Below are 13,139 nucleotides of genomic sequence, written 5' to 3'. Positions count from 1 at the left end.
CGTCGATCTCAGGTGGCCAGTCAGTGATCCCAGATGGTTCTAAACAAAAAACGTCGATCTCAGGTGGCCAGGCAGTGATCCCAGATGGTTCTAAACAAAAAACGTCGATCTCAGGTGGCCAGGCAGTGATCCCAGATGGTTCTAAACAAATAACATCGATCTCAGGTGGCCAGTCAGTGATCCCAGATGGTTCTAAACAAAAAACGTCGATCTCAGGTGGCCAGGCAGTGATCCCAGATGGTTCTAAACAGAGAAAGTCGATCTCAGGTGGCCAGTCAGGAATCCCAGATGGTTCTAAACAAAAAACGTCGATGTCAGGTGGCCAGTCAGTGATCCCGGATGGTTCTAAAGAACAAAAGCCAATCTCAGGTGGCCAGGCAGTGATCCCAGATGGTTTTAAAGAAGAAAAGCTGTTCTCAGGTGGCCAGTCAGTGATCCCAGATGGTTCTAAAGAACAAAAGCCAATCTCAGGTGGCCAGTCAGTGATCCCAGATGGTTTTAAAGAACAAAAGCCAATCTCAGGTGGCCAGGCAGTGATCCAAAATAGTTCTAAACAAAAAACATCGATCTCAGGTGGCCAGGCAGTGATCCCAGATGGTTCTAAACAAAAAACGTCGATCTCAGGTGGCCAGTCAGTGATCCCAGATGGTTCTAAACAAAAAACGTCGATCTCAGGTGGCCAGTCAGTGATCCCAGATGGTTCTAAACAAAAAAACGTCGATCTCAGGTGGCCAGGCAGTGATCCCAGATGGTTCTAAACAAAAAAAAGTCGATCTCAGGTGGCCAGGCAGTGATCCCAGATGGTTCTAAACAAAAAACGTCGATCTCAGGTGGCCAGGCAGTGATACCAGATGGTTCTATACAAAAAACGTCGATCTCAGGTGGCCAGTCAGTGATCCCGGATGGTTCTAAAAAAAACCCGTCGATCTCAGGTGGCCAGGCAGTGATACCAGATGGTTCTAAACAAAAAACGTCGATCTCAGGTGGCCAGGCAGTGATCCCGGATGATTCTAAACAAAAAACGTCGATCTCAGGTGGCCAGTCAGTGATCCCGGATGGTTCTAAAAAAAAACGTCGATCTCAGGTGGCCAGGCAGTGATACCAGATGGTTCTAAACAAAAAACGTCGATCTCAGGTGGCCAGGCAGTGATCCCAGATGGTTCTAAAAAAAACACGTCGATCTCAGGTGGCCAGTCAGTGATCCCAGATGGTTCTAAACAAAAAACGTCGATCTCAGGTGGCCAGTCAGTGATCCCGGATGGTTCTAAAAAAAAAAACCGTCGATCTCAGGTGGCCAGGCAGTGATACCAGATGGTTTTAAACAAAAAACGTCGATCTCAGGTGGCCAGGCAGTGATCCCAGATGGTTCTAAAAAAACCCGTCGATCTCAGGTGGCCAGTCAGTGATCCCAGATGGTTCTAAACAAAAAACGTCGATCTCAGGTGGCCAGTCAGTGATCCCAGATGGTTCTAAACAAAAAACGTCGATCTCAGGTGGCCAGGCAGTGATCCCAGATGGTTCTAAACAAAAAACGTCGATCTCAGGTGGCCAGGCAGTGATCCCAGATGGTTCTAAAAAAACCCGTCGATCTCAGGTGGCCAGTCAGTGATCCCAGATGGTTCTAAACAAAAAACGTCGATCTCAGGTGGCCAGTCAGTGATCCCAGATGGTTCTAAACAAAAAACGTCGATCTCAGGTGGCCAGGCAGTGATCCCAGATGGTTCTAAACAAAAAACGTCGATCTCAGGTGGCCAGGCAGGGATCCCAGATGGTTCTAAACAAATAACATCGATCTCAGGTGGCCATTCAGTGATCCCAGATGGTTCTAAACAAAAAACGTCGATCTCAGGTGGCCAGGCAGTGATCCCAGATGGTTCTAAACAGAGAAAGTCGATCTCAGGTGGCCAGTCAGGAATCCCAGATGGTTCTAAACAAAAAACGTCGATGTCAGGTGGCCAGTCAGTGATCCCGGATGGTTCTAAAGAACAAAAGCCAATCTCAGGTGGCCAGGCAGTGATCCCAGATGGTTTTAAAGAAGAAAAGCTGTTCTCAGGTGGCCAGTCAGTGATCCCGGATGGTTCTAAAGAACAAAAGCCAATCTCAGGTGGCCAGTCAGTGATCCTAGATGGTTTTAAAGAACAAAAGCCAATCTCAGGTGGCCAGGCAGTGATCCAAAATAGTTCTAAACAAAAAACATCGATCTCAGGTGGCCAGGCAGTGATACCAGATGGTTCTAAACAAAAAACGTCGATCTCAGGTGGCCAGGCAGTGATACCAGATGGTTCTAAACAGAGAAAGTCGATCTCAGGTGGCCAGTCAGGAATCCCAGATGGTTCTAAACAAAAAACGTCGATGTCAGGTGGCCAGTCAGTGATCCCGGATGGTTCTAAAGAACAAAAGCCAATCTCAGGTGGCCAGGCAGTGATCCCAGATGGTTTTAAAGAAGAAAAGCTGTTCTCAGGTGGCCAGTCAGTGATCCCGGATGGTTCTAAAGAACAAAAGCCAATCTCAGGTGGCCAGTCAGTGATCCCAGATGGTTTTAAAGAAGAAAAGCTGTTCTCAGGTGGCCAGGCAGTGATCCAAAATAGTTCTAAACAAAAAACGTCGATCTCAGGTGGCCAGTCAGTGATCCCAGATGGTTCTAAAAAACACGTCGATCTCAGGTGGCCAGGCAGTGATACCAGATGGTTCTAAACAAAAAACGTCGATCTCAGGTGGCCAGTCAGTGATCCCGGATGGTTCTAAAAAAAACACGTCGATCTCAGGTGGCCAGGCAGTGATACCAGATGGTTTTAAACAAAAAACGTCGATCTCAGGTGGCCAGGCAGTGATCCCAGATGGTTCTAAAAAAAACCGTCGATCTCAGGTGGCCAGTCAGTGATCCCAGATGGTTCTAAACAAAAAACGTCGATCTCAGGTGGCCAGTCAGTGATCCCAGATGGTTCTAAACAAAAAACGTCGATCTCAGGTGGCCAGGCAGTGATCCCAGATGGTTCTAAACAAAAAACGTCGATCTCAGGTGGCCAGGCAGTGATCCCAGATGGTTCTAAACAAATAACATCGATCTCAGGTGGCCAGTCAGTGATCCCAGATGGTTCTAAACAAAAAACGTCGATCTCAGGTGGCCAGGCAGTGATCCCAGATGGTTCTAAACAGAGAAAGTCGATCTCAGGTGGCCAGTCAGGAATCCCAGATGGTTCTAAACAAAAAACGTCGATGTCAGGTGGCCAGTCAGTGATCCCGGATGGTTCTAAAGAACAAAAGCCAATCTCAGGTGGCCAGGCAGTGATCCCAGATGGTTTTAAAGAAGAAAAGCTGTTCTCAGGTGGCCAGTCAGTGATCCCAGATGGTTCTAAAGAACAAAAGCCAATCTCAGGTGGCCAGTCAGTGATCCCAGATGGTTTTAAAGAACAAAAGCCAATCTCAGGTGGCCAGGCAGTGATCCAAAATAGTTCTAAACAAAAAACATCGATCTCAGGTGGCCAGGCAGTGATCCCAGATGGTTCTAAACAAAAAACGTCGATCTCAGGTGGCCAGTCAGTGATCCCAGATGGTTCTAAACAAAAAACGTCGATCTCAGGTGGCCAGTCAGTGATCCCAGATGGTTCTAAACAAAAAAACGTCGATCTCAGGTGGCCAGGCAGTGATCCCAGATGGTTCTAAACAAAAAAAAGTCGATCTCAGGTGGCCAGGCAGTGATCCCAGATGGTTCTAAACAAAAAACGTCGATCTCAGGTGGCCAGGCAGTGATACCAGATGGTTCTATACAAAAAACGTCGATCTCAGGTGGCCAGTCAGTGATCCCGGATGGTTCTAAAAAAAACCCGTCGATCTCAGGTGGCCAGGCAGTGATACCAGATGGTTCTAAACAAAAAACGTCGATCTCAGGTGGCCAGGCAGTGATCCCGGATGATTCTAAACAAAAAACGTCGATCTCAGGTGGCCAGTCAGTGATCCCGGATGGTTCTAAAAAAAAACGTCGATCTCAGGTGGCCAGGCAGTGATACCAGATGGTTCTAAACAAAAAACGTCGATCTCAGGTGGCCAGGCAGTGATCCCAGATGGTTCTAAAAAAAACACGTCGATCTCAGGTGGCCAGTCAGTGATCCCAGATGGTTCTAAACAAAAAACGTCGATCTCAGGTGGCCAGTCAGTGATCCCGGATGGTTCTAAAAAAAAAAACCGTCGATCTCAGGTGGCCAGGCAGTGATACCAGATGGTTTTAAACAAAAAACGTCGATCTCAGGTGGCCAGGCAGTGATCCCAGATGGTTCTAAAAAAACCCGTCGATCTCAGGTGGCCAGTCAGTGATCCCAGATGGTTCTAAACAAAAAACGTCGATCTCAGGTGGCCAGTCAGTGATCCCAGATGGTTCTAAACAAAAAACGTCGATCTCAGGTGGCCAGGCAGTGATCCCAGATGGTTCTAAACAAAAAACGTCGATCTCAGGTGGCCAGGCAGTGATCCCAGATGGTTCTAAACAGAGAAAGTCGATCTCAGGTGGCCAGTCAGGAATCCCAGATGGTTCTAAACAAAAAACGTCGATGTCAGGTGGCCAGTCAGTGATCCCGGATGGTTCTAAAGAACAAAAGCCAATCTCAGGTGGCCAGGCAGTGATCCCAGATGGTTTTAAAGAAGAAAAGCTGTTCTCAGGTGGCCAGTCAGTGATCCCAGATGGTTCTAAAGAACAAAAGCCAATCTCAGGTGGCCAGTCAGTGATCCCAGATGGTTTTAAAGAACAAAAGCCAATCTCAGGTGGCCAGGCAGTGATCCAAAATAGTTCTAAACAAATAACATCGATCTCAGGTGGCCATTCAGTGATCCCAGATGGTTCTAAACAAAAAACGTCGATCTCAGGTGGCCAGGCAGTGATCCCAGATGGTTCTAAACAGAGAAAGTCGATCTCAGGTGGCCAGTCAGGAATCCCAGATGGTTCTAAACAAAAAACGTCGATGTCAGGTGGCCAGTCAGTGATCCCGGATGGTTCTAAAGAACAAAAGCCAATCTCAGGTGGCCAGGCAGTGATCCCAGATGGTTTTAAAGAAGAAAAGCTGTTCTCAGGTGGCCAGTCAGTGATCCCAGATGGTTCTAAACAAAAAAAGGTCGATCTCAGGTGGCCAGGCAGTGATCCCAGATGGTTCTAAACAAAAAACGTCGATCTCAGGTGGCCAGGCAGTGATCCCAGATGGTTCTAAACAAATAACATCGATCTCAGGTGGCCAGTCAGTGATCCCAGATGGTTCTAAACAAAAAACGTCGATCTCAGGTGGCCAGGCAGTGATCCCAGATGGTTCTAAACAGAGAAAGTCGATCTCAGGTGGCCAGTCAGGAATCCCAGATGGTTCTAAACAAAAAACGTCGATGTCAGGTGGCCAGTCAGTGATCCCGGATGGTTCTAAAGAACAAAAGCCAATCTCAGGTGGCCAGGCAGTGATCCCAGATGGTTTTAAAGAAGAAAAGCTGTTCTCAGGTGGCCAGTCAGTGATCCCGGATGGTTCTAAAGAACAAAAGCCAATCTCAGGTGGCCAGTCAGTGATCCCAGATGGTTTTAAAGAAGAAAAGCTGTTCTCAGGTGGCCAGGCAGTGATCCAAAATAGTTCTAAACAAAAAACATCGATCTCAGGTGGCCAGTCAGTGATCCCAGATGGTTCTAAACAACAAACATCGATCTCAGGTGGCCATTCAGTGATCCTGGATGGTTCTAAAGAACAAAAGCCAATCTCAGGTGGCCAGTCAGTGATCCTGGATGGTTCTAAACAAAAAACATCGATCTCAGGTGGCCCTTCAGTGATCCCAGATGGTTCTAAACAGAGAAAGTCGATCTCAGGTGGCCAGTCAGGAATCCCAGATGGTTCTAAACAAAAAACGTCGATCTCAGGTGGCCCGTCAGTGATCCTGGATGGTTCTAAAAAACAAAAGCCAATCTCAGGTGGCCAGTCAGTGATCCCAGATGGTTTTAAAAAAGAAAAGCTGTTCTCAGGTGGCCAGGCAGTGATCCAAAATAGTTCTAAACAAAAAACATCGATCTTAGGTGGCCAGTCAGTGATCCCAGATGGCTCTAAAGAAGAAAAGTCGATCTTGGATGGTTCTGAAGAAAAAATGTCAATCTCAGATGGTCAGTGGGAGATCCCAGATGGTTCTTCAGAAGTAATACTGATAACAGATAGCCAGTTGGAGATCTCAGGTGGTTCTAAAGAAGAAAAGCCGATATCAGATGATTCTGAAGAAGAAACGTCAATCTCAGATGGTTCTGAAGACGAAACGTCAAGCTCAGACGGTTCTGAACATGAAATGGCGACCTCAGATGGTTCTGAAGAAGAAATGTCAATCTCTGATGGTCTAGCTTTGCTAGAGTCGGACAGAAAACGTAGAAAAGTCATTACACAGTTAGTTAATGCCCATGATGACTTTGGTCTTGATACAAATCTGTCTGATGAAGAGGTAGTGTCGGACTCGGATGGAGAGTCTGACGAATCAGATGAATCTGTGAAGTTTCCATTCCTTGTTCCCAGCCGTGAATCTTCGCAAGTGTCGCAAGTGTCGGATAGTCAATTCCTGACAACATTCAAAGAGACGCCTGGCACAAAATGATCTATGTCAAGCTAGTAACACACTCTGAAACGACTAGTGAAGGCAGGAAAAAGAAATGCACCAGAAAGTACGATGCATACCACCATTGTCTATTTTGTCCACCAGGAAAGAACGTTTTCTGTAACTTCTCGAAACACTTGGCCATTCAGAAGCATCAGCACGAGCCGGAGGTGAGAGAAATCAAGAGGTTAGAACCCACAGACACAGACTCCAAAGAAGATGCGGAACTCAAGCTGAAGGAGAGGAAAAGAAAAATTGCCCTGCTCCGATTCAGGGGAGATCACGAGCATAATATTGATGTGTTGAAGAAGAAGCGTGGTGAAGTTGTATTGGGAAGGAGGTTCAACTCAGGCCAGTTTGATGTTACACACTATGGTCCTTGCCCAATATGTTTTGAGTGGTTGCAGTTGAAGCTGATCAGTCGTCACGAATGTCCAGGTGCTTGTGATGGTCCTACACACAGTCAACGTGCTTTAATTACCCGGTCATTGGTTATATCAGGAAGAATCACTGAAGAGGCAAGCATGCCTTTGGTGAAAGAGGTCTTTTCCATCATGCTGTTTGATGAAGTGGGTAAAACAGCCAGAGCCGATGCCCTTATAGTGTGTCTAGGGAACCAGGCACTTGCCCGAAATGTTGGTAACAAGCTAATGAGGGGAAATTACACGAGTAGTGTAATGCGACTGGCAAGCAACTTGCTGCTACACCTCAGGAAAGATCCAGTCCAGAAAATAGCACCTCCTTCACCAGGCAGTCCAGGCTGTTCTAACAAGAATGACATGTGGGACTATATTCGTCCACAGCATTTTGACAGATGTGTCAAAGCTGCACTAGCCACAGCTTTCCAGGACGGGGACGACCTGAACGAGCTGGATGCTCCGTCAAATGCTATCAAAATAGGATACGACCTCAAGAGAATGTGCAATCTGAAAATGGGTATAGCCATCCGTGCAAGGAATGCTGGGACCAGGGAGGAGTGTCGAGACTTCATGGATCTAATGCAAAGTGAATGGAGTACTCGCGTAACGAAACTTGCTAGAGTGCGGCTTGCCGAGAGGCAATATAACCTCAAGCAACAGCTGCCCAAACCAGACGATCTAGTGCAAATGAACAACTTTTTAACAAAGGAGTTGAGTAACTTTGATCTCTCTCTGAGTACCCTGGACAACTACAGGACAGCAGTGCAGCTCGTTGAAGCAAAGCTCATCAGCTATAATCGCAGGAGATGCGGAGAAGTTCAAGCTATGAGGTATACTATAGAGCTCCTTTGTTTACTTATTGACATTTATGAGTCGCAGTATTCCATATCAATTTAGCAGTTTGTGCATATTCACTTTTCTTGATCTGAAACCTATTTTCGGAACTTTTCAATGTTTTTCAAGAATGTTTTTCCTGTTGACAATTTGCACTGTGCGTTATGACATTGGGTAGGTTATGTTATTTAAATTCAGTTTATTTATACGTGTACAATGAAATTGCTTGGGTAATACAGTGTAATGTAATACAGGAACAAAGACCTGCCATTTGTCATGACACACCATGCAAATCTTTGTTGCACAGCTCACTGTTTACAATTTAATGAGACATCTCAAATCTATACATATCTTTTGTTATTCTAGACTATGCTCCTACGAACAGAGAAAGTGCGGTGTGAGTGACCTGGACGAACAATTGACAAGGGACCTAACAGACTTCGAGAAACACCTGCTCGAATCGCAAGAGGTTATTGTGATTCGAGGGAAGGTATTATTACGACGTGATAAACATTTTTTTGCAGATAAATATTTCACCTCGGCCTTATGTGGTGAATTCCAATGTTAATATTTGTTTTTATTAGTGTACAAAATATACCAAAGCAAAACAAATCAGTGAAGGGATTGTTGCTTTTTTTTCAAGGGCAAATGGGGGGTATGGAATACTGAGCACCCTACTACATTTCTTGGCTTACGTGCAATAATCTTAGTGTTGATACCCTGTCGACTCACTAAATTGTTTTTAAATGTCCGACGATGAACCTCTCAGATTGTGGTCAAAACTTTCCTGAGAATACTTCAATTTTTCAAAGTCAGTTAGTTTGTAAACTGAAAATTAAAAATTCGGATTCAGTGCAATTGTTATTGCCAGGTAGTGTGGTTATCTCAGTATCAAACACCTTTATGGGATCACATAATCTGAATAAATATATGATTGAATACCAGATAACTTGGACTTTTTTTGCAGACTGGGAGAGGTGTGCCAGTTCTCGTTCCTGCAGAGTGTTCTGCAGTGCTGAAATTCCTGACGGATGCCGAGGTACGAAGAGATGTGGGGATTCACCCGGAGAACAAATACGTCTTTGCTGCCTCTCGTAAGTACATGCATTAGTAGTCTTATACATGTAGTGCTAAATGTAAGCATTGTTGAGCTTGACCGATTGTATAATTTATGTACAGTATGTAGCAGCTGAATATACTGATTGATTCTCTGCAAGTCTTTCCACTTCTTAAGCTCTCATAACTTGCCCATCCATTTTGGATCCCATTGATAGCCACTCACAGGGGTCTTTCCAAGTATTGAGGCACTCACCCCAGCATCAAAACCTGTCTCTTATGGACTAAAGGGGATGTCACAGAACTTGGATTACTTCAATTATACTTAATCAAGGACGACCCCTACTCTGATTGGGCACGCAATTTCCTTAACTGGCAATAGTCTGGAAATGGCTGATGATGCCATTATTTTGAGGATGCTTGAGTAAGTGACCCATCACCGTTTACGACTAAGCCACACCCCACATCGCGTTTTGTCGATCCCAGATTTTGTGAGGTTGCTCCTTGTATGTTTGCATGTTGGAAAATGACATAAAGGATGAACCTTGTGGCAACACCATGGTAATTGACTTCTCTTGAGTTACCAGGTTGAGAGCAGAACACAAGGCCCAACTAGACATTTTGAACTCTGCACTGTGTCTATTGTCTCCTGTTGATAAAAATGAGCACATTGTTTGAAAAGTCTAGTTAAGTCACTGATTCTTATGTTATTCTAGAACTTCCATACTTCATGGGGACGTTTCTTGTGCATGAAAAACTCGGAATAGCCTCTCCAGATGGGAACAGAGATGGAAACACAGCACTTTCCCCAAAATTAGCTTTCAAAGCAGAGGTGGAATGTTGTTTGGAAGTGCTTATTAATTTTCAGCTTTAATATTTTAAATGGCACTGAAGCTAATGATTTTATGAAGGTAAATTACATTTTGGAGAAAAAAAATTGCAACACAAATATTTCTTTTTAACATGTGCAGGCCTTATGTAATGTTATATGATAATAATAATTATATTGCATTAAATGAGATGATGCAACCAAAATTTACTTTCAGGTGGATTTGGAGTAGTCCGTGGTTACGAGTGTCTCTCAAAAGTATGCCAGAGGGCATCTTTGAGTCATCCTGGCCGGATAACAAGTGTGACCCTGAGAAAGTATATGGCAACAATAAGCCAGGTAAGACCCATAAATATTATGTGGAGAAAATTGCACCTGATTTCTCAAAACTTGTGGTAACTCACAATGTGTTGCAGTGCTGTGACGCATCGTATCCTCGCAGGTGTATTTCAAGCACAACACGGTGACTGTTGCAATTTTGTGTTGTGAAGTGTCCCATCGTTTCATTAAACTGGTGCAGGAGCTGTAATCAGCACAACCTAATATGTCGGCATTGTTTTGTTCACCCAAATCTTAAGTGTCCAGTCTATTTTTTTTCGTGAATACCCATATTTCAGGTTGTGAACTTAAGTCGATCAGAGCTTGACTGGGTGTGTGACCATCTTGGTCATACAGTGGACGTTCATAGGACACACTACAGAGCCAGATCAGATGTCATCGAAAGGATAGAGGTTGCGAAGTTGCTCCTTATCCAAGACAAAGGCATTGTCAACCAGTTTGTCGGCAAAACACTCCAAGACATTCAATTCTCTGGTATGTATACCTAATTCCAAACCATAGGTATGAGATAGTACATGTGTTAATTGTAATTACTATACCTCATATATATTCAATCAGGCAACCGTGGCATTGCATTGCATTGGTCCATTCCAGCAACTAAACCCGTTTGAAGGGTTTTACTATTTCCCCGTGTCTTTGTACATGCGCGTGATGCACAAAAACCAAGGAGGTACTACCACACACCTGGGTCGCAGCCTTAGATTTGTTCCAGTACTGTGTAATCTTTTTACTAACAACGCATGCGGGTGACATTTTACACAATAATAATAAATCCAGTGTTTTGTGTGAATAATAAAGTTATTAAATGACACAAAATTAATCTTTCTATTCTGTTTGTCTCCTGAAATGAAAATGATGTTTCAATTTGTCCAAATACTGCATGATCAAAACATGGTTGAATGGACCTATGAATTACCACAGCTGCCTGATGAATATTTATGAGCCTATTGTAAAACAAATACAACATGTTTTTGCAGAGAAATAGTGAAAACAAATGACCCCTCGGTGCTGGATGATTGGGACTACACCTCGGGGTCATTAGTTTTCACTATTTCCCCATAAACCATGTTGTACATGTAATTTGTATACTGAAAAGAAATTGTGTCCTTTGCCCAGCTCCAATTGTGACTTTCGTAACAATCTTTGTATTGCAATGGGCTCGAAGGGTACCAGGTACATGTGATGGCGATTAACATGCTAACGGGTATTAAGGCCTGTTGTCACGCATCCAACCAATTAAGATAAATCCATTGTGCATTTTGTACTAGCACTCAGAATAGTTGTTCATCCTTGCTTGTAGGACCCATGATGTCTGTGTACATGTATGTATCATTTCTTAAATGTCTGATGTTCAGAAACACAAAAGGCAACAGAAAATCGTAAAAAGTAACAGTAGAACACATTGACTATCAGGTTTTGCATACAAATTCATTTTTGTGCTTGCTATATGTGCATGCATAGACACAACATGTACTGCACGAACCTGTAGTGTACATGCCAAAATAAGTGCTGCTTCCAATTACATGTCATTTGAAAATAGGGAGGGTCGGTAGGTAGGGAATATTTTTGGGGAGGGGGGGGGGGGGGGGGGGGAGGGGGAGTAATTGTTTTTGTGTTAATCATAATGTAGGTGTCTGTCTGTAGTCAAAGGTAAAAGGTAGTAATTGAATTTTTGGGGTTCCCCCCCCTCATATTTTCCAAAAATTAGGGTCGGCTGTCAAAAAAAAGGAAGGGTAGGGTTACCGGAAGCAGAACTATTTTATGTTTTTTTTTGCCTTAGCACACACTTTGAACTATTTACACTCTGGAGGTTAATATACATAATTTGAATGTTTCTCTGATTTTTTTTCTTCAATTGTTGAATCATCAGATATTGTCTTTCCACCTGAATCACCTGACCAGCATCACAACCCTCCACAAGCCAGCCCTCCGCAAGCCAGCCCTCTACAAGCCAGCCCTCTACAAGACGGCCTGCTCGAAGGTTTGATGAGGATGAAACAGATGACAGCGAGCGTGAGGAGTTTGATCTGGATGAAGGTATTTATTGAAATTGTTAATAAATAATGAGTCATAAATATCTCTAGACAGATAAGTTGGAAGTCGGTCGTGTGGGGAGCAATATCACTTTATTTATAAGCATAGCCAGAATTAATAAGACCAGTTTTCATCAACTGATACACAATTGTGCACAGTATTATACACAACGGAGATCAATGGGTTTTAATGTGGATGTTTATAAACCACTTTCTTAGGTTTACTTGTCGATGTTTTTCTGCATTTTGAGGCATTGTTATGAGCACCTGTGCACACACAACTAATCAATATCAGTAGCATTGAAGCAAGGCTGGTATTAATGAACTTTGATTTTGGCTTCATCCATTTACTGCGGCATCACCCCTACCTGTTCATTATTATTACAGTAAAGATCAGGCCATCACAACTGTATCCAATTATTCTCTTAAAACGAGTGCTTTAGAACTAGTATTTAGTGATACATACTTGGAAACTGAATACGCTTAAATGAATTCTACATGTACCACTGGAACTGTAAAAATGTCATACAAAAAGGCTACTTCTTCAGGAATTGTCTACTCATTAAAAGATAGTTATGAATCAAAGTACATGTACATGTATTGGAAAATGGGAGATTATAATATAATTTTCTCTTTTTTAATTGGTTCAGTCGTAGCAGCCCCAAAGAAGAAGAAACGGAAGACAGCCAGTGGGTGCAGCCGTCAAAGGTGGGTGCCGGAAGAGGAATTGGAGCTAAAGAAGTACTTTCGGCAGTTCTTCAAATCTGGAAAATGTCCTCGTCAGGCCGATTGTGAAAGGGCAAAGGAGATAAGTAAAAAGAAGGGGGGGTTAATTTGGAAGAGACCCAGAGATAACATTAAGAAGAAAGTAAACAACATGATGATCAATCAGTGAAAAGTTTAATTTGTTAGTGTGTGAACTACAAAAACATCTTTCCAATCGGGTAAATATTTAAAGCCAATTTAAAATAAGTGCCAGTGTTTCAATCTGTCCAGAGTTTTAATGTTATTTTTGAATAATATAGTGGATTTGAGGTG

The 13,139-nt window shown here is 43.5% G+C and overlaps 2 protein-coding genes across 2 annotated transcripts; both read left to right on the top strand.

The window, feature by feature from the left end:
- The first annotated feature begins 241 nt into the window (after positions 1-241).
- Positions 242-6,559, top strand: LOC119733844 (C protein alpha-antigen-like). The gene is made up of 8 exons (XM_038207212.1): positions 242-420; positions 1,952-2,461; positions 3,224-3,325; positions 4,552-4,653; positions 4,960-5,061; positions 5,369-5,596; positions 6,032-6,367; positions 6,513-6,559. Exons 1-8 carry the CDS (start codon positions 312-314, stop codon positions 6,557-6,559), a joined length of 1,536 nt encoding a protein of 511 aa, XP_038063140.1. The 5' UTR covers positions 242-311.
- LOC119733978 lies at positions 6,558-12,838 on the top strand. Its single transcript, XM_038207358.1, has 7 exons — positions 6,558-7,840; positions 8,211-8,334; positions 8,812-8,938; positions 9,947-10,068; positions 10,347-10,542; positions 11,939-12,105; positions 12,752-12,838. The coding sequence occupies exons 1-7, from the start codon at positions 6,588-6,590 to the stop codon at positions 12,755-12,757; spliced, it is 1,995 nt and encodes a 664-aa protein (XP_038063286.1). The 5' UTR covers positions 6,558-6,587; the 3' UTR covers positions 12,758-12,838.
- The last annotated feature ends 301 nt before the right edge of the window (positions 12,839-13,139 follow it).

This window comes from Patiria miniata, unplaced genomic scaffold (genome assembly GCF_015706575.1).
Source record: "Patiria miniata isolate m_02_andy unplaced genomic scaffold, ASM1570657v1 HiC_scaffold_26, whole genome shotgun sequence".
In the NCBI taxonomy this organism is placed as follows: domain Eukaryota; kingdom Metazoa; phylum Echinodermata; class Asteroidea; order Valvatida; family Asterinidae; genus Patiria; species Patiria miniata.
This window is presented reverse-complemented; position numbering and strand designations above follow the sequence as displayed.